Source organism: Pan paniscus, chromosome 14 (assembly GCF_029289425.2).
Source record: "Pan paniscus chromosome 14, NHGRI_mPanPan1-v2.0_pri, whole genome shotgun sequence".
NCBI classification, from domain to species: domain Eukaryota; kingdom Metazoa; phylum Chordata; class Mammalia; order Primates; family Hominidae; genus Pan; species Pan paniscus.
The window spans coordinates 20,717,606-20,745,089 of NC_073263.2; the positions used below are offsets into that span (position 1 = coordinate 20,717,606).

Consider the following 27,484-nt stretch of genomic DNA (forward strand, 5'->3'; position numbering starts at 1 on the left):
GTTATTCAACATAGTACTGGAAGTCCTAGCCAGAGCAATTAGGACTTCACAAAAGAAATAAAAGGCATCCACATTAGAAAAGAAGAGGTAAAATTATCTCTGTTTGCAGATGACGTAATCTTATATGTAGAAAACACTAAAGGCCCCCCCACCCACAACACACACACACACACACAGAAAACTGTAGAACTAATAAATTCTATAAAGATGAAGGATAAAAAATAGACATACAAGAATCAATTGCATTTATTTTTTTTTGAGATAGTCTTGCTCTGTCGCCCAGGCTGGAGTGCAGTGGCATGATCTTGGCTCACTGCAACCTCTGCCTGCCGAGTTCAAGAGATTCTTCTGCGTCAGCCTCCTGAGCAGCTGGAATTACAGGTGCACACCACCATGCCCAGCCTAATTTTTGTATTTTTGTAGAGATGGGGTTTCACCATGTTGGTCAGACTGGTCTCGAACTCCTGACCTGAAGTAATCTGCCTGCCTTGGCCTCCCAAAGTGCTGGGATTATAGGCGTGAGCCACCACACCCGGCCATCAATTGCATTTCTATACACTAACAATGATCTATTTTAAGAGGAAATTAAGAAAACAATGCCATTTACAATAGCACCAAAAATAATAAAATAGAAATAAACTAAAGAGGTGAAAGATTTGTGTACTGAAAACTATAAAACATTGATTAAAGAAATTAAAGGATACATAAATAAATGGGAAAAAAAATCTCATGACCATGGATTAGAAGACTTAATATTGTTAAAATGTCCATATTACCCAAAGCAATCTACAGATTCAATGCAATCCTTATCAAAATCCCAATAGTGTTTTTCACAGAATTAGAAAAAAAAAATCCTAAAGTTCCTATGAAACCACAAGGGATCTGGAATAGATAAAACAATCTTGAGGAAGAAAAAAGCTGGAAGCATCACATTCCCTGGTTTCAAAATATATTTTAAATAAACAATTATTAAAATAGCATGGTATTAGCATAGTGACATAAATATAGTATAATGGAACAGAATAGAGAGCCTGTAAATAAACCCACCCTTATAGGATCAACTGATTCTCAACAAGGATGCCAAAAATACACAATGGGGAAATAATAGTCTCTTCAATAAATGATACTATAAAAACTGGATATCCTCATGCAAAAGAATGAAACTGAACCCTTAACTTATATCATACACAAATATTAACTCAACGTGGATTAAATAACTAAGCATTAGACCTGAAACTGTAAAACTTCTAGAAGAAAACGTAGGGAAAATCTTCATGACATTGGTCTTGGCAATAATTTCTTAGATATGACACCAAAAGCACAGGCAACAAAGGCAACATTAAATAAGTGAACTACATTCAACTAAAAAGCCTCTATGCAGCAAAGGAAACAACAACACAGTGAAAAGTCAACCTATGGAATAGGAGAAAATATTTGCAAACCATGTATTTGATAAGGGGTTAATATAAAAAATATTTAAGAAACATCTTCAACACAATAACAAAAAAACAAATAACCTAATTTTCAAATGGCCAAAAAAACATGAATAGACATTTCTCCAAAGAAGACATACAAATGGCCAACAGGTGCATAAAAAGATGCTCAACATCACTAATCATCAGGGAAATGAAAACCAAAATTACGGTAAGATATCACCTGGCAGCTGTTAGAATGGTTATTTATTTATTTATTTATTTATGTTAATTTTTGAGACAGGGTCTTACTCTGTTGCCCAGGCTAGAGTGCAGTAGTGCAGTCTTGGCTCACTGCAGCCTCAACCACACCCAGCTAATTTCTTTTGTTTTGTATAGACCAGGGTCTTACTATGTTGCCAGGGCTGATCTTGAACTCCTGATCTCAAGCTATCCTCTTCCTTTGGCCTCGCAAAATGATGGGATTACAGGCTTGAGCCTCAGCACTTGGCTAAAAATGTCTATTTTTTAAAAGATAAAAAGATAAGTATTAGCAAGGATGTGGAGAAATTGGAACTGTTCCACACTGTTGGTGGGAATGTAAAATAGTGTAGCCACTATGGAAAATCATATGGAGTTTCTCAAAAAATTAAAAATAGAACCACCATATAACTCAGCAGTTCCACTTTTGGATATTTATCCTAAAGAGTTAAAATTAGGATCTTGAAGAAATATTTGCTCTCTTACATTATGGCAGCTCTATTCACAAAAGCCAAGATGGAGAAAGAGCCGGGCATGGTGGCCAGTGCCTGTCATCCCAGCTACTCGGGAGGCTGAGACCAGAGAATTGCTTGAACCCAGTAGGACGAGAACAGCCTTGGCAATATAGCAAGACCCCTCTCTCAAAAATAAAACAACCAACAAAACAAACAAACAACAACAACAAAAAGATGTGGAAACAACCTGATGTCCATCAATGAATGGATGGATAAATAAAGTATGATCCACACATACAATGCAATATCACTCAGCCTTTAAAAAGAAGGAAATCCTGCAATGTATGACAATATGGATGAAGCTTGAGGACATGAAGCGAAGAGAAACAAGCTGGTCACAGAAGGATAAATGTGGCATGATTCTACAACATGAGGGATCTAAAATGGTCAAACTTGTAGAAGTGGAGGGTAGAGGGGTGGGCACGGTGGCTCACGCCTGTAATCCCAGCACTTTGGGAGCCGGAGGCAGGCGGATTGCCTGAGGTCAGGAGTTCAAGACCAGCCTGGCCAACATGGTGAAACCCTGTCTCTACTAAAAATATAAAAATTAGCCAGGCCCGGTGGCGGGTGTCTGTAATCCCAGCTACTTGGGAGGCTGAGGCAGGAGAATCGCTTGAACCCAGGAGGCGGAGGTTGCAGTGAGGCGAGATTGTGCCACTGCACTCCAGCCTGGGTGACAGAGCAAGACTTCATCTCAAAAAAAAAAAAAGCAGTGGAGAGTAGAATGGTGGTTGCCAGGAGCTGCAGGAGGAGGAGATGTGGAGTTGCCCTTCGAAGGGTATAAAGTTTCAGTTATGCAGGATGACTGAGTTCTAGAGATCTGCTGTACAACATTGTGCCCGTGGTTAACAATACTGTATTGCATGCTTGAAAATCTGCTAAGAGTACAGCTCATGTTAAATGTTCTTACTGTAGTAAATAAAAGTTAATCAGAGGGTGTCAATCAGCAAGCACCTTTAATTTAAAATGCATTTAATAAAGTTAACAGGACTTTCTTTCTTTCTTTCTCTCTCTCTCTTCTTTTCTTTTCTTTTGTTGGAATCTCGCTCTGTCACCCAGGCTGAAGTAAATGGTGCGATCTCCACTCACTGCAACATCTGCTTCCTGAGTTCAAACAATTCTGCCTCAGCCCCCCGCGTAGCTGGGATTACAGGCACCCACCACCACTCCTGGCTACTTTTTGTATTTTTAGTAGAGACAAGGTTTCACCATATTGGCCAGGCTGGTTTCTTGGCCAGGCTGGTCTTGAACTCCTGACCTTGTGATCTGCCCGCCTTGGCTTCCCAAAGTGCTGGAATTACAGGCGGGAGCCCCTGCACCCGGCCTCTTTTTCTTTCCTTCTTCTTCTTCTCCTCTTCTTCCTCTCCTCTCCTTCCTTTTATTACACACATTATGTTCATCTTGAGCGTGGAAAAGCTTCCAGTTAGGTTGTACAGCCAGCAAAGGAGAAGCAGGGTTTATTTATTTATTAAATGAGATGGGGGTCTCACTATGTTGCCCAAGCTGGTCTGGAACTCCTGGGCTTAAGCAGCCCTCCTGCTTCGGCCTTCCGAAGCCCATACCTGGGATTATAGGCATGAGCCACCTTGCCCAGCCCAGGAGCAGTTTATCATGCATTTCTGTGTGATCGGCTAAGGTGAACTTCAGTGAAAACTATGCAATACATTTGTGGAAAATCTACTCTTGTTTTGGTACCACAAAAATACTGAGGCTCATACCAAAAGTGAGGAATTTGAGGATTATTCTCTTTTAATAGAAAAGGATATTACTGTAACAACGAAATACTAGCAAATCACCAGGTCCAGATGGGAGGCACGGTGGAACATTGAGGGAGGTGACAGAAAAGAACTGAGGCAGATGCCTCCTCTTCTGGTCTGGTTTCTTGAGCAACTGTTGTTTTCCATTGTCCTGCACTTTGCCATCATCCCTTCATCCAACTCCTCTGAATTCAGAATAATTGCTGAAGTCTATCTGGCAGATCCTTAAGAGGAGTTTCCAATCTTTACATGCTTCTGAAATAAATTTCAGCAAAACACCTCTCAGTCTGGCTAGGCAGGGATTCTCAATCTTTTCTGAGCCATGAACCCCTTTGACAGTCCAGGGAAGTCTGTGGACGCTTCTCAGAAGATTTTCTAATGCATAAAATAAAATACATATGATTACAAAGGAAACCAATGTTATTGAAATAACCACGACCATGTGTATTAGTCCATTCTCCCGCTGCCCATAAAGACATACCCGAGGCTGGGTAATTTAAAAAAGAAAGAGGTTTAATTAACTCACAGTTCAGCATGACAGGGGAGACCTCAGGAAACTTACAACCTCGGTGAAAGGGGAAAAAAACGTCCTTCTTCACAGGGTGGCAGGAAGGAGAATGAGTTCCAGCGAAGGGGGAGGCCCCTCATAAACCATCAGATCTCGTGAGAACTCACTATCACAAGAACAGAATGAGGGAAACCACCCCCATGATTCAATTACCTCCACTTGGTCCCTCCCAGGACACATGGAGATTATGGGAACTACAATTCAAAATGAGATTTGGGTGGGGACACAGCCAAACCATATCTTCATACATTTTAAAAATCTGGTTATGTAGTGATATGTGTGTGTGTGTATTTCTTTATTCATGCATTAGGATCTGATGGGAGATCTAGCAACTTCCATAGTTTTGAAGTAAGATTAACCATAAATGGTATTTGAAGAATAACTACAACAATTATAATGTCATATGAAAATATCTACGATTTCTCTGGGAGACAAAGTCACAGGTACTGCTAATATACTTGGATGTGCTGCCTACATTCATAACAAAAGAGAATGCTGAATTTCAGCTAGAAATCCCTAGACTTGTGTCCCTTTCATGAAGGGGCAGCATGGTAAAAAGCTTAATGTAGAAGTGAATATTAGCCATGATTACAATATATGGCAGGTCATTTGGTTTCCTTCCAAATGCAATGACATTTCTGGAGTAATCAGTAAATATTTTTCAAAAATTTGGAAAAAAGGAGAAGTCTGGCTAACAAAAGACAGCTTTAATAAATCCTAACCAGATTAAAAAACAAAACAAAACAAAACAGAAAACCCCCAAAGCCATATATTTTTGCAGTCAATGCTTAAAAAGGGATTTTAGGACAGGCATGGTGGCTCATGCCTGTAATCCCAGCACTTTGGGAGGCCAAGGCAGGCAGATCACTTGAGGCCAGTTCAAGACCAGCCTGGCCAACATAGCGAGACCCTGTCTCTATTAAAAATACAAAAATTAGCCGGGCATGGTCGTGGGTGCCTGTAATCCCAGTTACTTGGGAGGCTGAGGCAGGAGAATCGCCTAGGAGGTGGAGGTTGCAGTGAGCTGAGATTGTGCCACTGTACTCCAGCCTGGGTGACAGAGCGAGACCCTGTGTCAAAAACAACAACAACAACAACAACAACAAAACGGATTTTAAAAGTAGTAGCAGTAAACAGCTGAACTTCTGGTGAAGCAACCACAAGAATTTTCCAAAACTAATTGGATATCAAATAATCTGTTTTCTACTGTTATAATTGACTTATCTAGATCCTAGAGCTCCTAGGTTCATTTTGGTAGGTAATGGTAACTGCCAAAGAATTCTGAAGTGATTAGGATTACCTATTCTCCCGTATCTCACTACCAGCTTATAAGGAAAGCAAGTCTCAGCCCAAATTCAGACACACACACACAGATAGTTATTAGACAGACATTTATTAGCAAAGCAAGCACAAAACAGTTCATAAAACCTATTCTGTAAGCTTAAAGAAGTTCTAGCACTCTCTCTTTTTTGTTGCTCTGTCCAGACCCTTGCTGTGGTAGTTGCAACAACATTCCTAGGATGCAAAGGTTGGCCCCTGGGCTGAGTAACCCTCACAACTCAGGCCAGACCCCAAAAGTACAGTTTGCAGGCCTCTCCACTCTTTGCAAGAGACCAATCCATACTCAAATGTCTTTAATTTCACCAAATGGTGCCCTATTTCTATCATTTATCTTGCCAAATAACAAGACACTATTTTCATCAATAAAAGCCCATTTTTGATACCTAGTATGCTTGTTAGAGAAGTTGAGGTTGCTGATGGAGACAGAGAACAGAGGGACCAGTCATAACCACCTGAAAAGGATCTTCCCTCTGATGTGATGCTAGCTGACCACTCCTGCACTATGCATTCTTCTCTCTGCCCCAACATTTTATTACAAAAATTCAACAGCAAACTTGACAATGAACACCAATATGCCACCAGCTACATCAAGAATTCTCAAATTTTAACTAGTACCAGAATCACCTGGAAAGCTGGTCAAAACACATATTGCTGGGCCTCCCCCAGAGTCTCTGATTCAGTGGGTCTGACCTGAAAATGTGCATTTTTGTTTGAAGTTTTATTATTCTTATTGCTACTATTATTTTGAGATAGACGGAGTTTCACTCTGCCACCCAGGCCGGAGTGCAGTGGCACCATCTTGGCTCCTTGCAACCTCTGCTTCCCCAGGCTCAAGCCATCCTCCCACCTCAGCCTCCTGAGTAGTTGGTACCACAGGCCCGCACCACCATGCCCAGCTAATGTTTTGTATTTTTGGTAGAGACAGGGTCTCGCCATGTTGCCCAGACTGCTTTCAAAGTCCTGAGATCAAGTGATCCGCCTACCTCAGCCTCCCAAAGTGCTGGGATTAGAGGCATGAGCCACCGCACGTGGCAAAATGTGCATTTCTAGTAAGTTAGTTAGCTTCCTTCCTTCCTTCCTTCTTTCTTTCTGAGCCAAAGATTTATTTCTTCATTTCTTGCATTTGAAGTACTCTTCGAGGGACATCCTTGGCCTGAGATTCCTTGCCATAGTCCTTAACTACTACACAACTGCAACCAACCACTTTACGGGGTTTCCCCTCTCTGTCAGTTTTACAGAGACCTACCCATTCCCCTACTTTCTTGTTGTCATCAACCTTAATGAAGTTGATTTGGTGTTTAGCACAAATGGCTTCCACCAACTTGACATACACAGTTTCATCACAGTTGGATGCAAGCACATAAAGATGGGCTTGGCCCTTGTCTAAGGGTTTGGCAGCTTCGTGAATTCCACGTGCTAGGCCATCGTGGATGAGGGTGGTCTTCAGCACCTCTTGTAAAGCAGTATTAACGTCCATTACACCTCCAGCAGCAATGCCTTCCTTGGCCATGGCGGTGGGTTACCGGTGAAGCCCAATCTTGATCTCACCCAAGCCTCCGCCTCCGCTTGACTCGGCAGCGGCAGGGAAAGAGTGCATTTCTAGTAAGTTTCTAGGTGATACAGATGCTGTTGGTTCCTGCACATCACTTTGAGAACCGCAGACCTTGGTTCTGGTTTTGCTGTATTTATATCATCTCACATCTATCCACTAATCCCTCCATCCACCCATTCATCAGTCTTTTTTTCTTTTTTGATGGAGTCTTGCTTTGTCGCCCAGGCTGGAGTGCAGTGGCGCAATCTCGGCTCACTGCAATCTCTGCCTTCCAGGTTCAAGTGATTCTCCTGCCTCAGCCTCCCGAGTAGCTGGGATTACAGGCATGCGCCATCATGCCCTGCTAATTTTTGTATTTTTAGTAGAGACAGGGTTTCACCATATGGCCAGGCTGGTCTTGAACTCCTGACCTCGTGATCCACCTGCCTCAGCCTCCCAAAGTGCTGGGATTACAGACGTGAGCCACTGCGCCCGGCCGGGATTTTTTTGGGGGTAAAATTTACCTACAGTGAAATGTGGTATTAAAAATGTTCTAATTGGGAGGCCATTAGATTGTGGGGGGGAGGGGTCTTAGCAGTTTAAGTTCCTACTAAGCAAACAGAAGCCCAATGTAAAGAGTGAAAGAGAACTAGAGACTTAACCAATCAGAAACCACCAACTAACCTCTAACTAGGGCCTTTACACTTTAACCAATCAGATATGCTTTCTTTGTCTTGCTTCCTGGAACACTTTATAGAGGTTTCCTCTGCCACCCCTCCCAGGGGAATGCTAAGCCGCTTATGGTTTCATGCTGTCCAATTCATGAATTGATGAATGCTCAAATAAACTCTAAAATTTAAATGTGCCAAAAGTTATCTGTTAACAGTGGACTGTGCAGTCTTTTTCTAAAGTTTATTGAAATATAATTTACATATGGTAAAATTCACTTTTTTTGCATATAATTCTATGAGCTTTGGCAAATACATACTGTTAGGCACCAAAATCAAGACACACAGCATTTCCCTTGATAAAAAATGTCCCATGCCTGTAATCCTAGTACTTTGTGAGGCCGAGGTGGGCAGATCACTTGGGCCCAGGAGTTTGAGACCAGCCTGGGCAACACAGTGAAACCCTGTCTCTACAAAAAATACAGAAATCAGCCTGGTGTGGTAATGCCCACCTGTAGTCCCAGCTACTTGGAAGGCTGAGGTGGGAAACTCGATTGAGCTTGGGAGGCAGAGCTTGCAGTGAGCCAAGATAGTGCCACTGTACTCTAGCCTGGATGACAGAACAAGACCCTGTCTCAAAAAAAAAAAAAAAAAAAAAGAATCATTTAACAAAATATAGTAATTTTTGTAAACAAGGAAGAACATTTAATGCTGGCAAATGAGGCTGCCACTCTCATACGTTAGTCCTGAAGGTTTGGACTACCTTTCTGGAAAGCCATTTGTCATTAGGATATTTAAATGTTACAGCTTTATAAATAAAATGTTCCATCACGCCACTTTGTAGTAAATAACTGCCCCGACTTTCAGCCCTTGACAACCACTGATCTGTTTTCTACCTTTATAGTTTTGCCTTTCCCTGAATGTCATACTAATGAAATCATACAGCATGTAGCTTTTTGGGTCTAGCTTCTTTCGCTTAGCATACTGCATTTTGAGATTCAGGCATGTTACTGTGTGTATCTGTAGTTCATTCCTTTTATGCTGATAGCACACTGTTAGTTAGAACTTCTTATAATTAAATTTGAATCCGATTGGCACACACATGATATCACAAGGTTGACTGAAGTATTTTATTTATTTTGTTTTTTATTTTTAAAATATTTTGATTCTAGAGACCTCTTTATGGCAGGTTTGAACTTCTGCCTCAAGCGATCCTCCTGCCTCAGCCTCCCAAAGTGCTGAGAATGTAGGCATAAGCCACCGTGCCCAGCCTTTTTTTTTTTTTTAAGACAGGGTCTCACCATGTTGCCCAGGCTGGAGGGCAGTAGCACAATCATACCTCATTGTAACCTTAAACTTATGGGCTCAAGTGATTCTCCCCCCTCAGCTTCCCAAAGTGTTGAGGTTACAGCAGTAAGCCACCATGCCTGGACAACTGAAATATTTTAAAGTAAATTACAAGGCCAGATATGGTGGCTTGCTCCTATAATCCCAGCACTTTGGGAGGCCAAGGCAGGAGAAATGTTCGAGACCATCCTGGGCAACATAGTGAGACCCATCTCCATAAAGCATTTTTTAAACATTAGCTAGGCATGGTGGTACATGCCTGTAGTCCCAGCTACTCAGGAGGCTGAGGTGGGAGAATAACTTGAACCTAGGAGGTCAAGGCTTCAGTGAGCTGTGATCATGCCACTGCACTCCAGCCTGGGCAAAAGAGTGAAACTCTGCCTTGAATGAATGAATGAATGAAGTAAATTACAGCTATCTTCACACCTGTTGGCATGATAATGCCCATGTGCTGGACTCTGGCCTTAATCACAGCCTGCCTCTCACCTTCCCTGCTCCCTGGTGATGTTTGCTACTCTGCAGCCTGTGATTTCCTTAAAATGACTTAATGCAGCCTGGCACTCTGTATACTCTCTCCACCCTCTCCTAGTAACTCTTGGGGCAAATGCTTTCTATAATTCCATGGGTTGCCAGCCATGCTGCCTGAAATTTAGGTAAACTCCCCATGTAATCATAACATTACCCTTTCTCTTGGACCAATTATTTCTCCTTCTCTTGAACCAATTTCTCCTTCAAGTCAACACATTTCTCCTTCTCCTTATTTATTTATTTTTTTTTGAGATGGAGTCTTGCTCTGTCGCCCAGGCTGGAGTGCAGTGGCGTGACCTCAGCTCACTGCAACCTCCGCCTCCCAGGTTCAAGCCATTCTCCTGCCTCAGCCTCCCGAGTAGCTGGGATTACAGGCGCCTGCCACCATGCCCAGCTAATTTTTGTATTTTTAGTAGAGATGGAGTTTCACCATGTTGGTCAGGCTGGTCTCGAACTCCTGACCTCAAATGATCCACTCGCCTCAGCCTCCCAAAGTGCTGGGATTACAGGCATGAGCCACCGCGCCCGGCCAAATTTTTGTATTTTTAGTAGAGTTGGGGTTTCACTATGTTGGCCAGGCTGGTCACGAACTCCTGACCTCAGGTGATCCACCCACCTCGACCTCCCAAAGTGCTGGGATTACAGGCGTGAGCCACTGCGCCCGGCCCATTAAGCCATTTTTTAAAAAGGAGAAAAAGAGTGAGATTAATTTTAGGGATATACTTTATTTAACCTAAATTATCATTTCAACATGTAATCAATATCCAAAAAAGTATTAATTTACTTCCTGTTTTTTGTATTAAGTCTTCAAAATCTGATATATATTTTAACCTATAGCACATCTATAATAAAATCCAGACTAGCCACATTTTAAGCAAACAAACGCCACGTGTGGCACGTGGCTAGTGGCTATCATATGAGACTTCATCAGTCTAGAAGCAACCATTAACCAGGACCCCCTTAGTGGAGAGGGGAAAGGGTTGGGCTGTGAGTAATAACAATAACAACAAGAATAATATTTTAGAGCAAGTTTTGTTGTGCAGAGAGACTTTCATAGACATTTCTCCTGTGGTCTTTGTAGTATTGCTGTAAGATCATTATTTTCACCATCATGGTTTTGCCATAAGAAAATTAAGGCTCTGTGGCATGAAAGTGGCTTGCTCAAGGATGCTCAGTAGGTGTTACAGCCCGGCTTCTCTTCCCACACAACCTCCCATTAGACAGAGAGACCCTTCAATCTAGGTGCTGCTGAGGAACATGAAAGCAAGTGGGACACCACCTCAATCATTTCAGATGGTGAGACCCCAAGGAGGAATGCTCACATGAAAATGCCAAAAGGCCAGTGGACTTTAATGCTCAAAAGAATTTCCAAGACACATTTGCTTATAATAAAGATTTTTGGGTCCCAAACCCTGGCATGCTTGTTCAATAAGGCTCAGGTGGGAACCCCAAAAATCTACATGCTTGTTTAGAGTTCCAGGTGATCCTGATACAGGTAGTCCTAAGAACCACAAATTTGGATACACTGGTGTGGAAGAAGATACGGGACCTTCAGCCACAGGTCCAGCTGATGAAATGAAATTCATGGCAGCTGTTCAGAAAGTTGTTTGACCTTAGGCAATTGAAGAAGCCTAGAAAGGTGGTATGTGCACAAAGTGGAATACTACAGAATTATAAAACATCATGCTATAGCAGATTTAATGACATGTCAATATGCTTGTTAGGAGGGGTGCGGTGGCTTACGCCTGTGATCCCAGCACTTTGGGAGGCCAAGTTGGGCAGATTACTTGAGCTCAGGAGTTCGATACCAGACTGGGCAACATGGTGAAACCCGTCTCTACTAAAGATACAAAAAATTAGTCCGGCGTGGTGGTGCATGCCTGTGGTACCAGCTACTCCGGAGGCTGAGGTGGGAGGCGGAGGTTGCAGTGAGCTGAGATCGTGCCACTGTACTCCAGCCTGGGTGAGAGTGAGACCCTGTCTGAAACAAAACAAAAGAAACAAACAAACACACACACAGACAAACAAAACCCCCAAAATGTTTTTTATATATTGTGTAAACAGGAGGTTACTATGTTTATTTTTTATTTTTATTTTTGTAGTATGTTATACTCTAATGAAAAGTTTTTTTAATCACGCCTGTAATCCCAGCACTTTGGGAGGCTAAGGAGGGCAGATCACTTGAAGTCAGGAGTTCAAGACCAGTCTGGCCAACATGGTGAAACCCCATCTCTACTAAAAATACAAAAATTACCTGGGCATGGTGGCAGGCACCTGTAATCCCAGCTACTTGGGAGGTTGAGGCAGGAGAATGGCTTGAACTGGGGAGGCAGAGCTTGCAGTGAGCCGAGATTATGCCATTGCACTCCAGCCTGCACTCTAGCCTGGGCAACAAAACGAAACTCCGTTTCAAAAAAAAAGAAAAGAAAAGAAAAGTTTTTTAAAAAGGAGATTACCAAAAGTTAGTTTCATTCTATATTTGTAGAAAAGGTTATATATGTATGTTATTTATTATATAAAATTATACATTTAAGGCCGAGCGGTGGCTCATACCTGTAAACCCAACTCTTTGAGAGGCTGAGGTGGGAGAACTGCTTGAGGCCAAGACTTTGAGACCAGCCTGGCAGCAAAGTAAGACCGCGTGTCTAAAAAATAAAAATAAAAAATAAGCCCAGCATGGTGGTGCGTGCCAGTAGTCCCAGCTACTTGGGAGGCTGAGGTGGGAGGATCTTGAGCCCCGGAGTTGGAAGCCACAGTGTGTCGTGATTGTGGCACTGCACTCCAGCCTGGGTGACAGAGGAAGACTCCATCTCTAAAAAATAAATAAATAGATAATACGCATGTATTGATAACTTCAAGATAGATACCGGCATGTGTGCCTGTGTCTGTATTTATGTAATATTAAGGACATTTTCTTGAAAACGAAAGCATCTTCTAAAGGAAAAAAGAAAGGTTTTCCCAGCAGCCCTAGCTGGGAAAGCATTAATAAGGTCAAGTAGCTCTTCCAGAGCAAGCCTCTCCTCGCTGCGGTGCAGGGACAAGTACTGACTGCTGAGGACTCCCAGCTTCCTGGACACCTTGATGCCCCCACGGCACAGGAGGGCCCTTCTGGTGGTGACCTGGCTCAGCTCTTCTCAGAGAAAGCGAGGCCCATCCCGCAGGCACGGGATGCTTCAGTGGTGGAGAATTAAAGCAAATGGAAAAGCATCGTCTGAAAAGATGTGCTTTCCTGTCATGCTGTCCTGAATTTGTGACCCAAATCTTCTCAGACAGCTTTAGACATTAGTGAAAGCATCAGTCTTAAGAAAACTTGTTCATGTTTCCAGGGAAATGTCTTATTTTCATGCACAGGTTAAAATTCCACACATTTCTGACAATTAAATGTCAGAAATCTATCATTTTTTTCTCAATTTAAGGAAATATCTTTGTTAGAGATTCAACTGTGTTCCCAAAAAGGTTGGAGTTCTAATGTCCAGTAAGTTCAGAATGTGACCTCTTTTGGAAATGGGGTCTTTGCAGAGGTAATCAAGAAAAAATGAGGTCAATCCAATATGACTGGTGTCCTTATAAGAAGGGGATATTTGGGCCGGGCACGGTGGCTCACACCTGTAATCCCAGCACTGTGGGAGGCCGAGGCAGGCGGATCACCTGAGGTCAGGAGTTCGAGACCAGCCTGACCAACATGGTGAAACTCCATCTCTATTAAAAATACAAAAAAATTAGCCAGGCATGGTGGCGCACTTGGCAGGCTGAGACACGAGAATTGCTTGAGCCCCGGGGTGGAGGTTGCAGTGAGCCGAGATCACCCCACTGCACTCCAGCCTGGGCAACAGAGTGAGACTCTGACTCAAACAACAACAACAACAACAAAGAGGCTATTTGGACAAAGATAGGCAGAGACAGGGTGATGTTTGTACAAGCTGAGCAACACCGAAGGTTACCAGCAACCACCAGAAGCTGGGGGAGAAGCCTAGAACGGATTCCCCTCCCAGCCGCAGGAGTCAACCCTGCCCATACTTTGATCTTGGACTTCCAGCCTCCAGAACTGTGGGGGAAATAAACGTTGCTTAAGCTACCTCGTGTACAATGGCACTTTGTTCTCGCAGCCCAGGCAAACAGTACCTTTATTCTGTCTTGAAAAAATTATTATAATGGTAATATATAATCATTGTAAAACATTTTGGAAAATGAAGGAAAGTATGTGTTTGTCCATTTGGTTGTTATAACAAAATAAACACAAGAAAATTATTTCTGGCATTACTGGAGGCTGGGAAGTCCAAGAGCAAGGCATTGATTGGCAGATTCCATGCCTGGTGAGGGTCCACTTCTTGGTTCCTAGACAGCCCTCTCCTCACTGTGTCCTCACATGGCCAAAGAAGTGAGGGTCTCTGGGGTCCTCTTTTTTTATTTTATTTATTCAAACAAGTATAATTCTCAAGTTATCACAAAATTTCCCCCCCCCAAATTTACAATCAGCAAAATAGCTTCCTTATTTCTCATGTATCATTTTCATATAATTCCATGGTTTCACTAATATTATATGTTACAATAAGCCTCCACTAGTCCCTCAAAACGATGATATAAATAATCAGTCTGTACAACCTAGCCTAGAGTAAAAAACTGAAACCAAGTTTCCCAACGTTTTTCATAGCAGCCGGGCACACTTTGGTGACCCCAACGAGAAACCTCTCGGCAGCAGACAGGAGCTGTTCACCTTCCGGAAGCAGGGCCTGTGGCAGCCTGACAGGGAGAGGCCATGGGGCCCCAAAACGCAACTTGTTTCAAGGCAAACCTGAGGGAGGAACTTGGTCTGGGAGGAAGAGAAAACTAGCTCCTCAACCACCCCAAACACCGGAGTGTCAGGAAAGCAGTGAGCTGTCAGGGCACACTGTCCTGCCCGGACACAGCAGCTCAGCCAGTCACAGCTCCACCTCCAGCTTCTACAGCAGCAATTTCCAGTGGGAAAGAACACCTCATCTCCCCCTCATGTGAAAGATAAAATCGTAAAGCAAAAAAATTGGTCAATGCTCGCATGAGTGGTGTCCATCCTGACCTGAGTCTCGCACTCCCTGCTGCCCCACCTGGAGCCGTGGGCTTCAGCACCTCCACAGGGACCCTGAGTCTACATTGCTCAGAACTGGCATCTGCATGACTGTGAGGTCATGCTCTGCAGCAAGGTACCACCTAAAAACCTGTGTTGATATGTGGCTTGCACTGAAAAAGTGACCATGTAACTCAGCTGGGGAAAGTTCCAGTAGTATCCATGTTTTCTTAAAAGTCCAAACTGTAAAACGTATGTGACAAGTCAAGTTTTCTATGTTAGGAGGCTGGTGGTAGCAGATCAAACCTTAGGTCTTAGAATAAGGCTTTTTGCATTAGATAATCAGAGACGAGCACTGGTTGGGAAGGAAGAACTACCCAGAAGGTCTTCCCAGGGCTTAACGGACACTTCCATTTTAAGAATGAGAGCAGCTTCCCGGGACACAGCACTCATGTCCTACATTTCTTTTCCAGGAAGATGTTTCTAGTGCTCTTCAATTGCATGTCTCCAAGAGGCAATCCCACCTCAACAGGGGTTAAAAGCAAAAACGTTCACAACCAAAGGTCACCCAACCCAACAGAAAATAGCTCTATCATTCAACCTTCACATTCTATGTTCAAGTTTCAAAGACACTGCAGGGAAAAAGTTAGATCTTGTGGAGAACTAATGTGCAATCTTCACTTTCCTTGAACCGAGTCGACATCATGGTGTTGTCTTTGGCACGTACAGTCTTTGAATAGTAGTTGATGATCTTGCCATCCAGTTTATACTGATAGGGAATGCTCTCGTAGGGCTTGAGGTCAAGGTCCACCACAGACATGGAGAAAGCAAACCTGGGCCTCGATGAAGGGATGACAGGCCTTTGATCAGATCTGACATCCTGCAGACACGGGGAGAGTGCGATCATGATGGAGCAGTCCTTGGCAGTCATGGCGATGCAGTACTGCTGCACCTTGAGGCCGAGGAGGGTGGATCACTTGAGGTCAGGAGTTCGAGACCAGCCTGGCCAACATGGTGAAACCCCATCTCTACTAAAAATACAAAAATTACCTGGGCATGGTGGCAGGTGCCTGTAATCCCAGCTACTTGGGAGGCTGAGGCAGAAGAATGGCTTGAACTGGGGAGGCAGAGCTTGCAGTGAGCCCAGATTATGCCATTGTACTCCAGCCTGGGCAACAAGAACGAAACTCGGTTTCAAAAAAAAGGTCTGTCACAGTAACGACAGACAGTCATGCGTGACATCACTCGAGAAAGGAATAAACCCACGTTTTGGCTTAATCTCTACACACAGAATTGGCCGATGGTGCTCTGCAAAGTGGTAGGTCTGAAGTCTGGTTAAATGGAGAAGGCACATAGTGTAACCACTGAGAGTGTCCAGGTCCTTGTCACAGTGAGACTCTGGTCTTTCAGATTGTATCTTTATTTTATTTTTATTTTTTAATTTTTTTTGAGATGGAGTCTCATTGTGTCGCCCAGGCTGGAGTGCAGTGGCGCAATCTCGGCTCACTGCAATCTCTGCCTCCCGGGTTCAAGCGATTCTTCTGCCTCAGCCTCCCGAGTAGCTGGGACTACAGGCGCACACCACCACGCCCGGCTAACTTTTATATTTTTAGTACAGGCGGGGGTTTCACCATATTGGCCAGGCTGTTCTGGAACTCCTGACCTCATGATCCACCCACCTCAGCCTCCCAAAATGCTGGGATTACAGGCGTGAGCCACTGTGCCCGGCCCAGATTGTATCTTTAAACGAAGCTGTTTCACAAACTCTAAAGGTGGCTGAACAACTTCCCCACAATGAACATAGTTCTCCCCCAAAAACTCCTTCATGACATTTTTGCCAAAGTCCATTATGTGCTGCAGGTGCTGAAATATCTCTTCCGAGGTCTTCTTCCTATTTGGAGGAAACTTCAGAAAACTCAGCGAGACACAGCGCTGCACGTGTGGTAGGTACCCTCATTAATTCGCGTCCATTAGCCCCTCTTCCATGCCCTGGCGCAGCCCTGGCGCCTCGCGGGCTGGGACGCGGGAACGCGAGCTGGGGCGCGGGAACGCGAGCTGGTGGCTGCCCGCCTCGCTGGGCACCAGGCGCTGCCATCGGGAGAGGAGTGCCTGTCAGCTGCCGCCAGCCACTCGACCCTGCCGCCGCGACTCGCAAGCTGTGGCCCTTTGGGGCTTCTTTTATAAGGGCACAAATCCTATTCATGGAGGCTCCACCCTCATGACCTAATCACCTTCCACAGGCCCCACCTCCTGCTACCATCACACTGAGGGTTAGGATTTCAACACGTGAATGGGGCTGGGGTCACACAAACATTCACACTGGAGCACACACCTCCTTCTAGAAGGAAGAAAAGGAACATCACCGGTGCTACCACCAAGAGACTTACTCCTCTGTGCACTCATTTGCCCATTCAGCAAATCTCTGATGGAGCAGGTGCCGCGCTGGAGGCCAGGGAGGGGCGGTGCAGCAAACAGAGGCCTCGGCTTTGAGGAGTCAGGCAACAGAGTACAGTCAATCCACAAACACACCAGGTAGCTTAAGTGCGAGGAAGAGAGAGGAAGCAGGCATGAACCACAGCGCCCGACCCAGAATGTACATTTTTAAAGTTTGCTACAGTTGTCTAGTGACCTTCCGGAAGGTCATGCTGATTTGCCCTCCACACGGCACTCTGTGGGTGTGCTTGTTTCCCTACATGCTTTCTAGTGCTATGTCCAGAAATCCATCTTCACCAGTCTTATTTTCACTGGCACTATCCAATATAGTTTAAAAAGGAGATTTGGGCGGGGCGCAGTGGCTCACGCCTGTAATCCCAGAACTTTGGGAGGCCAAAGCGGATGGATCACGAGGTCAGGAGATCCAGACTATCCTGGCTAACACGGTGAAACCCTGTCTCTACTAAAAATAAAGTTAGCCGGGCGTGGTGGCGGGCGCCTGTAGTCCCAGCTACTCGGGAGGCTGAGGCAGGAGAATGGCATGAACCCGGGAGGCGGGGCTTGCAGTGAGCTGAGATCGCGCCACTGCACCTAGCCTGGGGGACAGAGCGAGACTCTGTCTCAAAAAAAAAAAAAAAAAAAAAAAAAAAAAGGAGATTTGGGGCCAGGCACAGTGGCTCATGCCTGTAATCCCAGCACTTTGGGAGGCCGAGACAATCGAATCACTTGAGGTCAGGAGTTCAAGACTAGCCTGGCCAACATGGTGAAACCCTGTTTCTACTAAAAATATAAAAATTAGCTGGGCGTGGTGGCACACGCCTGTAATCCCAGCTACTCAGGAGGCTGAGGCAGGAAAATCACTTGAACCCGGGAGGCAGAGGTTGCCGTGAGCTGAGATCACGCCATTGTACTCCAGCCTGGGCGACAGAGCAAGACGCTGTCTCAAACAAACAAAACAACAACAACAACAACAAAACCCCACTGTGGCTGGTGTCATCATTATTACTGCTGTTGTTGTTTCTGCTGTTGGAACAGTACAAATGGGAAAAAAGTAAAAAGGAAGAGAGTTTACCAATTGTCTAAAATGAAATACTTAACAGGTTAGAGAGTCAGGACTTAAACCTAGAAATTCTGACTCCTGCTCCAGTGTTTTTTCCAATTAAGCTGCTGTGTTTTTTTTTTAAATTTTATTTATTAGTTTCCCTCTGCCTTCTTTTGTCTGTGACACATTGGGGTTCAGAGTGAGTGGGTGTAAATGAGCCTGGAACAACTCCTTGTGCCAAGCGGCAGGGAAGCCATCAGACACTGACAGGCCCATGTCAGTGAGTCCCTGGCTGGAGTTGAAAGTGCCACTGGCTAAGGAAACATTTGAAAATTTCTAAATCTATGAATTCAAAAAGAGACTAAAAACAATGATGACCACAACTTTGTTGCTCACCCTTGAAGAATGCTAGGAACCAACGTTTAATTTTGAAAACCGGCAAATAAAAGGAAAGCAGTAAGTATTTATTCTGTGCTTCCAATATGAACTGTACTACTGGGTAATCAGAGAGCTGACAGAGGGGCAGCTCCTATTTACAAAGTAATCCAGCTGATTAATGAAGAACAGAAAAATGAGAGTACCACCACATGCCGCCCTTGTGTGAGATCTACCCAATGGCACACACACACAAAGCACACAAAACCGAGCAGATGTTCTGTGTGAAAGTGCACACCACCACTGGTGAAGTGTTTTTGTAAAAGTTTTAAATTTAAATCTGACGCAGCATCTCAATCAATTTCTGGGAAATATAGGGGAACTTGCTAAGTGATGCATTGAAGTGAGGCTGCCATTGGTAAAGTCCAGGAGCCGAAAAACTCCACAGGACAAACAACCTGGCTTCTTCATCTGAAAATTTGCAAGGAAAAAAAGAGATGGAGGGCGAATTTATGGATTAAAAGAAAATTAAGTTGGGTGACTTTTATGGAATAGAAATGATACCTCAATCAAGCTGCTACAAAAAAACTAATTAAGAAGCTTATCAACCAGGACTCATAGGGCTCTTATTTGGATCCTGATTAGAAAAAAAAATGTACTAAAAAAGTTTTATGAGACAATTGGACATTTAAACACTGATTTCCAATTTGATAATCTCAAGGGATTAATGTTTTAAAAAATTATGTATAATAATGTTATTTTGGTTATGTTTTTAGAAGAATCCTATCTTTTAGTGACACTGAAATATTTATGGATAAAAGTATATTATTTCTGGGATTTCTTCAAAATAATCTGGGATTGGGAAAGTAGGTGGGGTAGAAATGAACCAGGACATACCCCTACTTGATACTTGTTGAAGCCAGATGAGATACCTGCAGGGTCATAGTACTATTCTCTCTATTCTTGCATATATTTGAAAATGTCCATGATAAGAACGAAGGTTTCAGTATGCAGAGATTATGTAAAAGAATACTTCTCAGGCTGGGCATGGTGGCTCACACCTGTAATCCCAGCACTCTGGGAGGCCTAGGTGGGTGGATCATCTGAGGTCAGGAGTTCGAGACCAGCCTGGCCAACATGGTGAAACCCCATCTCTACTAAAAATACAAAAATTAGCTAGGCACGGTGGTGCATGCCTGTAATCCCAGCTACTTGGGAGGCTGAGGCAGGAGGATCACTTGAACCCAGGGGGACAAAGGTTGCAGTGAGCCAAGATCACACCACTTCATTTCAGCCTGGATGAAAGAGCGAGACTCTGTCTCAAAAAAAAAGAATACTTCTCCCACCTTATTTGAAATTTTTTAAATTTGAGACAAATCAAATAGAGTCTAAGTTAATATTTTTGGTACATCCTTGGGATGAAATACCCTGCTCCCATTACAAATGCATATGTCCACAATATGTTGTAAGCAATAAATCAGCTTACAAATGTAATTTTTAATTTAATTTTAATTAAAACAGGAAAAAGATATTACATGCCCATTGTAAAAAGCAACTCAAATAATACAGAGGGGAAGAAGGTAAAGCTTCGCCTCCTTTCTCCATCCCTGTTGATGGGACTCAGATTCCTCTTTCTTGTGTATTTTTTACAGACCTTTTCTGTGTGATTCATAGTTTTGGCCTTTCCAGGTTGTCAGAGTTGGAATCATACAGTATGTTGCCTTTGCATATTGGCTGCTTTCGCTTAACAATATACATTTGAGGTTCCTCCATGTTTTTTATGGTTTAATAGCTCAGTTCATTCTAACACTGAATAACATCCCATTGTCTGGATGAACCACAGTTTATCCATTCACCTACAGAAGGACATCTTGGTTGCTTCCAAGTTTTGGCAGTTGTGAATAAAGCTGCTGTATTCCATGTGCAGGTTTTTGTGTGGACATAAGTTTTCAATTTATTTTGGTAAATACAAAGAAGCACAAATGCTGGATTGTATAGTAACAGTATGTTTCGTTTTCTAAGAAACCATCAACTGTCTTCCAAAGTGGCTGTTGGCTGGGCATAGTGGCTCACTGCAATTTGGTAGACTGAGATGGGAGGATTGCTTGAGCTCAGCAAGGAGTGCAAGACCAGCCCCGGCAACATAGTGAGACACTCTATCTCTACAAAAAAAAAAAAAGGAGAAAACAAAACAAACAAAAAAACTGATGGTGTTTGATATAGCAAATTTTTATTTATTTATTTATTTTGAGATGGAGTTTCACTCTTGTTGCCCAGGCTGGAGTGCAGTGGCGCGATCTCAGCTCACTGCAACCTCTGCCTCCCGGGTTCAAGTGATTCTCCTGCCTTAGCCTCTCCAGTAGCTGGGATTACAGGCATGCACCACCACGCCCAGCTAATTTTGTATTTTTAGTAGAGATGGGGGTTTCACCATGTTGGTCAGGCTGGTCTTGAACTCCTGACCTCAGGTGATCTGCCCATCTTGGCCTCCAAAGTGCTGGGATTACAGGCGTGAGCCACTGCGCCTGGCCCACGTTTTTACAGTTAGTTTATATCTTACAATTTTCACTGGCAGTTTCATTGTAGGTTTAAGTAATAAACCAGGAAACTTTAAAAAATAGATGATAGATAAATCCCTCAAGTGCTTCCCGGTGCCCTCGGGATAACATACAACTTTCTTACTGGGACTTCCTATGTTCTTTATGACTGGCTCCTGCTCACTCGCCAACCCCAACTCTCCTCTGTAGCCAGCCCCCTAAGCATTCCATCCTCTGTCCTTTGCACATATATTCAACTCTGTCTGAAGGCCAGTCCTGCACACCTTCCCCCAGCAATCTCTATTTATCCTTTAAGTCTCGATGTAGAATCATTTATTCCATGAAGCTGCCCTGGTGTTCCCCTCCCCCAACCCAACACTTTGAACTTCCCTAGCATAGCGCTTTTCACCCGATGACAATTGTCTACTTGTTTGATGTCTTCTGAGGAGGTCAGCCAGCCCTGTGACCAGAAGGCATGAGCCCTGAGTTAAGTCTTGCTCACTGTTCTGTTCCTAGCCCCTAGCAGAGGAAGCCCAGCTCCACCATGGGCTCTGGCCAAGTGTCTGTTTTCTGAGTCCTTCTTGTCCCTATCGTAAGGCCCCTCTCTCAGCCACCTCCACGTGCCTTTCATGGGGCCCAGGCTCCTTCAGGCGCTCTCCCCATGGCATGCAGGGTGTGCAGGACAGCACGAGGCTGCTCGGGCCACATGCTCGGGAGCCTCACCCTACCACGGCCTCTGTACTACCCTTGTGCCCTGAGGAGCTCTGGGCTCCCTGAGCTGTGGTATCCCTTCAGTCTTTTCTGAGGTTTCTACCAGCCTTTATCTAGTCTGAGTCAGGTTGCTTTTCAGAGACATCATCAAAGTTTAATTCTATCAACATCACCAATTAGGATGGCCCAAATTCAGAGCACAGACTTATGACCTGGAGAGGATGTGCAGCAACAGGAACTCTCATTCACTGCTGGTGGAATGCAAAATGGTGCAGCCACTCTGGTCTTTTTGTTTGTTTTTTAGAGACAAGGTCTCTCTCCCTTGCCCAGGCTGGAGTGCAGTGGCATGATCATAGCTGCCTGAAGCCTGGAATTCCTGGGCTGAAGCGATATCCTCCTATCTGAGCCTCCCAAGTAGCTGGGACTACAGGTGCATACCACCACACCCGGCTAAGTTTTGCTTTGTTTTTTTTTTGAGACCGAGTCTGGCTCTGTCGCCCAGGCTGGAGTGCAGTGGCGCGATCTCGGCTCACTGCAAGCTCCGCCTCCCGGGTTCACGCCGTTCTCCCGCCTCAGCCTCCTGAGTAGCTGGGATTACAGGCGCCCGCCACCATGCCCGGCTAATTTTTTTTCTACTTTTAGTAGAGACGGTGTTTCACCATGTTAGCCAGGATGGTCTTGATCTCCTGTCCTCGTGATCCCCCCGCCTTGGCCTCCCAAAGTGCTGGGATTACAGGCGTGAGCCATGGCGCCCGGCCTTTTTTTTTTTTTTTTTTTTTGAGACAGAGTCTTGCTCTGTTGCCCAGGCTGGAGTGCAGGGGTGCGATCTTGGCTCACTGTAACATCTGCCTCCTAGATTCAAGTGATTCTCCTGCCTCAGCCTCCGGAGTAGCTGGGATTACAGGCATGCACTACTACGCCCGGCTAATTTTTGTATCTTTAGTAGAGATGGAGTTTCACCATGTTGGCCAGGCTGGTCTCGAACTCCTGACCTCAGGTGATTCACCTCGGCCTCCCAAAGTGTTGGGATTACAGGCGTGAGCCACTGCGCCCGGCCAACATTTAATATTATTAGTATTTGTAGAGATGGGGGTCTCACTATGTTACCCAGGCTAGTCTCGAACTTTTGGGTGATCCTCTTGCCTCAGCTTCCCAAAGTGCTAGATTACAGGTGTGAGCCACCACACCTAGCCAAAAGCCACAGGTTACTGATACAGCACGAAGAACTTCACATAATTTAAACTAAAACAATGCTACTGTTTGAATGTGTTCCCTTCAAACTTCAGGTGTTGACATTTAATGGCCAATGTGATAATATTAAGAGGTGGCCTTTTAAAAGGTGATTAGACCATGAGGGCTCCTCTCTAGTGAATGGGATTAAGAGCCCTATTAAAAAGGGTTCACGTGGCATTCAAGTCTTGTCTCTTCTGCCTTCTGCCATGTGAGGACGCAGAGTCCGCCTGCTCCAGAAGATGCAGCCACAAGGTGGCATCTGGGAGCAGAGTCACCCTCGGAGACCACACACCTGCCAGCACCCTGATCTAACCTCCCAGCCTCCACAGAACTGTGAGAAATAGAGTTTGAGACATCAAGTGTATTGGTTAAAAAAAAAAAAAAAAAGAACTGTGAGAAATAAAGTTCTGGTGTTTTTTATGCTTTGTTTTGTTTTTTTGATGGAGTTTTGCACTGTCACCCAGGCTGGGGTGCAGTGGCACGATCTCAGCTCACTGCAGCCTCTGCCTCCCCGGTTCCAGCGATTCACCAGCCTCAACCTCCTGAGTAGCTGGGATTACAGGTGCCCGCCACCATGCCTGGCTAATTTTTGTATTTTTAGTAGAGACGAGGTTTTGCCATGTTGGCCAGGCTGATATTGAACTTCTGACCTCAGGTGATCCACCCGCCTCGGCCTCCCAAAGTGCTGGGATTACAGGTGTGAGCCACCGTGTCCAGCCTGTTGTTTATAAATTACCTAGTCTCAGGTATTTTGTTACAGTGGCAGGAACAGACTAATACAAACAGCAAAAGTAATTAATGATTTAAGACGTGATGACAATGATGTAATTGAAAGTTTAAGATGACCAAGAAGCACTGAGTGGTTTGGAGCCAGGAATGCCATGATTAGCTTGATGGATTAAGCAGATGCCTGGGCTGTAGTGTGGAGACTGGAAGGGAGAAGGCAAACCTGGGACCTGGGAGGCCAGGCAGGAAACTTGTCCACCAGGCAGGAGGGAGGGAGCCCTGAGCCAGGCTATGGCAAGGGTGACCAGAGAGCCTGACCAGGACCTGGTTTGCATAGAACAAGCCCTATTTACACCTGTTGTCCTGGGGCCCCACGCATTCTCAAATGAATCCCAGTTGCAAGGCCAGGCGCAGTGGCTCACGCCTGTAATCCCAGCAGTTTGGGAGGCCGAGGCGGGCGGATCACCTGAGGTCAGGAGTTTGAGACTAGCCTGGCCAACATGGTGAAACCCCATCTCTAATAATAATACAAAAATTAGCTGGGCATGGTGGCGCACACCTGTAATCCCAGCTACTTGGGAGGCTGAGGCAGGAGAATTGCTTGAACCCAGGAGGTGGAGTTTGCAGTGAGCTGAGATCGTGCCATTACACTCCAGCCTGGGTGACAAGAGTGAAACTCCGTCTCAAAAAAAAAAAAAAATGCATTTAATACACTTAACCTAAACAAGGTGTGGTGGCATGAGCCTATGATCCCAGCTACTCAGGAGGCTAAGTCAGGAGGACCACTTGAGGCCAGGAGTTCACTGTGTGCTGTGATCACACTTGTGAATAGCCACCACACTCCAGCCTGGGCAACACAGCAAGATCCGTCTCTTAAAAAAAAAAAGGACACCTACCTGGGCACAGTGGCTCACAACTGTAATCCCAGCACTTTGGGAGGCCGAGGCGTGCAGATAATTTGAGGTCAGGAGTTTGAGACCAGCCTGGCCAACATGGTGAAACCCCATCTCTACTAAAAATACAAAAATTAGCTGGGTGTGGTGGCGCACACCTGTGGTCCCAGCTACACAGGAGGCTGAGGTGGATGAATCACTTGAACCCGGGAGGCAGAGGTTGCAGTGAGCTGAGAGCACGCCACTGCACTCCAGCCTGGGTGACAGAGCAAGACTCCGTCTCAGAAAAAAAAAAAAAAGACACCTAACCTACTGAACATCATAGCTTAGCCTCGCCTACCTTAATATCCACAGAACACTTACATTAGCCTACAGTTGGGGAAATCATCTAACGCAAAGCCTATTTTGTGATGAAGTGTTGAATATCTCATACAATTTATTGAATACGGTGCTGAAAGTGAACACAGAAGGGCTGTATGAGAATTCCAAGTACATATGGTTCCTACTGAATGAGTGTTGCTTTCACGCCACCACAAAGTCGAAAATCTTAAGTTGAACGTCAGGGGCATCTGTACTATATCATGTGTTATACTGGGGACAAGGGTATCTTGGTGTGAAGGGGAGGGCAAGGAATGACCGGGGCTAGGGCCATGGATTTTAGCAGGGCCATGGCCATGCAGCCTGAGACTCGCCCACAGCGCACGGTGGCTCTGTGACTGAGTTCCTGCACTGAGATGTGATTGGAAGTGACGTGGACAACATCCTTGCAAATGACGGTGAGGGCTTCCGCCCATTGCCCCTTCTCCTGCTCTTTTGCAGGAAACGTCAACAACCAGAGCCTTCCCCCAGAGAAGGATGGCAGAGCTGTCCCACGAGCCTGGGCCACCACATCTGGACTGTACGCGAAAGAAAAAAGAGCTCCTCTATTATTTAGGCCTTTGTTTTTCTATCTTCTTGTTACAGCAATGTAGCCTGTGTGTTAAAACACAGTAGGTATTTGCTTAATAGACTGTGTGGGAGTTTTAGATGGAAGTACCCACTCATCACTACTGTTACCCTTAAATAGGTTTAATCTCTTAGATTCCCCAAGTCTTGGACTCAACTGTAGACATTTTGCTATGGACTTTTTTTTTTTTTTTTTTTTTTTGAGATGGAGTCTTGCTTTGTCACTGCAACCTCTGCCTCCTGGGTTCAAGCGACTCTTCTGCCTCAGCCTCCCGAGTAGCTGGGACTACAGGCATGTGCCATCACTCCCAGCTAATTTTTGCATTTTTAGTAGAGATGGGGTTTCACCGTATTGCCCAGGCTGGTCTCAAACTCCTGATCTCGTGATCCACCTGCCTCAGCCTCCCAAAGTGCTGGGATTACAGGTGTGATCCACCATGCCCGGCCTTGCCCTGGACTTTTTTAAACATAGAGATGAGGTCTTACTATATTGCCCAGGCTGGTCTTGAACTCCTGAGCTCAAGTGATTCACCTGCCTTGGCCTCCCAAAGTGCTGGAATTACAGGCGTGAGCCACTGCACCTGTCTTGCCCTGGACTTTTACTGAATGGTCGCTAGGATGAGTTCCCCCATTAAGGCCACAGAAAAACCGGGAAGCAGAAAGAAGCCTATATATGGAAACTGGCCTGGAGACAGGAGCCTTAGAGGAAAGGGCTCAGCCACAGGGCTGAGCCAGTCCTGGTTTCCCTTCTAGCTGTCTGTGGATGTGCTGAGCCACGTGGGGTAAGCCACGTGGTAAGTTGCTTGAGTTTGGTCCTCTATGTTAGGCTAAAGGGGTAAGTAGAATAAAGTTGACAAATGGTGAGTGGCTGCAGGGGGCTCAGGAGGAAAGCACAGATGTCCCATCCATCCTTTAGACATGTGGGGGAGAGTCCCTGGTGTGATGAAGCCTTCGAGGCCGCCCCGCTGAGTATACCCTGTGTTTACTGCGCAGCAGCTGTGTGCAGGCGATGGAGCTGGCAGGAAGCAGCACCAAGCAGAATGAGACACTGCCCTTGCCACCAAGGGGCTAAGGGGGCAGTGAGGAGACAGAAAGACTCTTTTTTTTCTTTCTTTTTTTTTTTTTTGAGATTCAGTTTTGCTCTTGTTGCCCAGGCTGGAATGCAATGGCGGGATCTCGGCTCACTGCAACCTCCGCCTCCCGGGTTCAAGCAATTCTCCTGCCTCAGCCTCCCGAGTAGCTGGGAGTACAGTCGTGCGCCACCATGCCCGGCTAATTTTATATTTTTAGTAGAGACAGGGTTTCTCCATGTTGGTCAGGCTGGTCTCAAACTCCCGACCTCAGGTGATCCGCCTTCCTTGGCCTCCCAAAGTGCTGGGATTACAGGCGTGAGCCACTGCGCCCGGCTGAGACAGAAAGACTCTTAACCGTAACGTGATGCAAAGGAAACTCCAAATCTGTGCTTGGTCCTTTTAGTCCTCCTGAAGTGCTGGTGGCCAGCATCCTGGAGACCCCACCCTCTCCCGCGGTGCTGCCTGCCAACCTGGGCTCGTGGCACATAAGGATGAGATCACTGCTCCACTCGGTTTGTCAAGGCTCACTTTAGAGGCAGTGCAGCAC

The 27,484-nt window shown here is 45.1% G+C and overlaps 1 protein-coding gene and 1 pseudogene across 1 annotated transcript; both read right to left on the reverse strand.

The window, feature by feature from the left end:
* Nucleotides 1-6,964: 6,964 nt before the first annotated feature.
* On the reverse strand, nucleotides 6,965-7,405 carry LOC100976114 (small ribosomal subunit protein eS12-like; annotated as a pseudogene).
* Nucleotides 7,406-15,454: 8,049 nt separating this feature from the next.
* LOC100990623 (inositol-pentakisphosphate 2-kinase-like) lies at nucleotides 15,455-17,172 on the reverse strand. Its single transcript, XM_008958539.3, has 2 exons — nucleotides 16,921-17,172; nucleotides 15,455-15,921 (listed from the first exon to the last, which is right to left on the reverse strand). Exons 1-2 carry the CDS (start codon nucleotides 17,170-17,172, stop codon nucleotides 15,616-15,618), a joined length of 558 nt encoding a protein of 185 aa, XP_008956787.2. The 3' UTR covers nucleotides 15,455-15,615.
* Nucleotides 17,173-27,484: the final 10,312 nt, after the last annotated feature.

Coding starts and splice junctions, on each gene's coding strand:
- LOC100990623 (XM_008958539.3), bottom strand. CDS start 17,172: ATGAATAGGATTTGTGCCCTTATAAAAGAAGCCCCAAAGGGCCACAGC. Junction 15,922..16,920: donor ATGGACGCGAATTAATGAGG/GTACCTACCACA, acceptor CTCGGCCTCAAG/GTGCAGCAGTACTGCATCGC.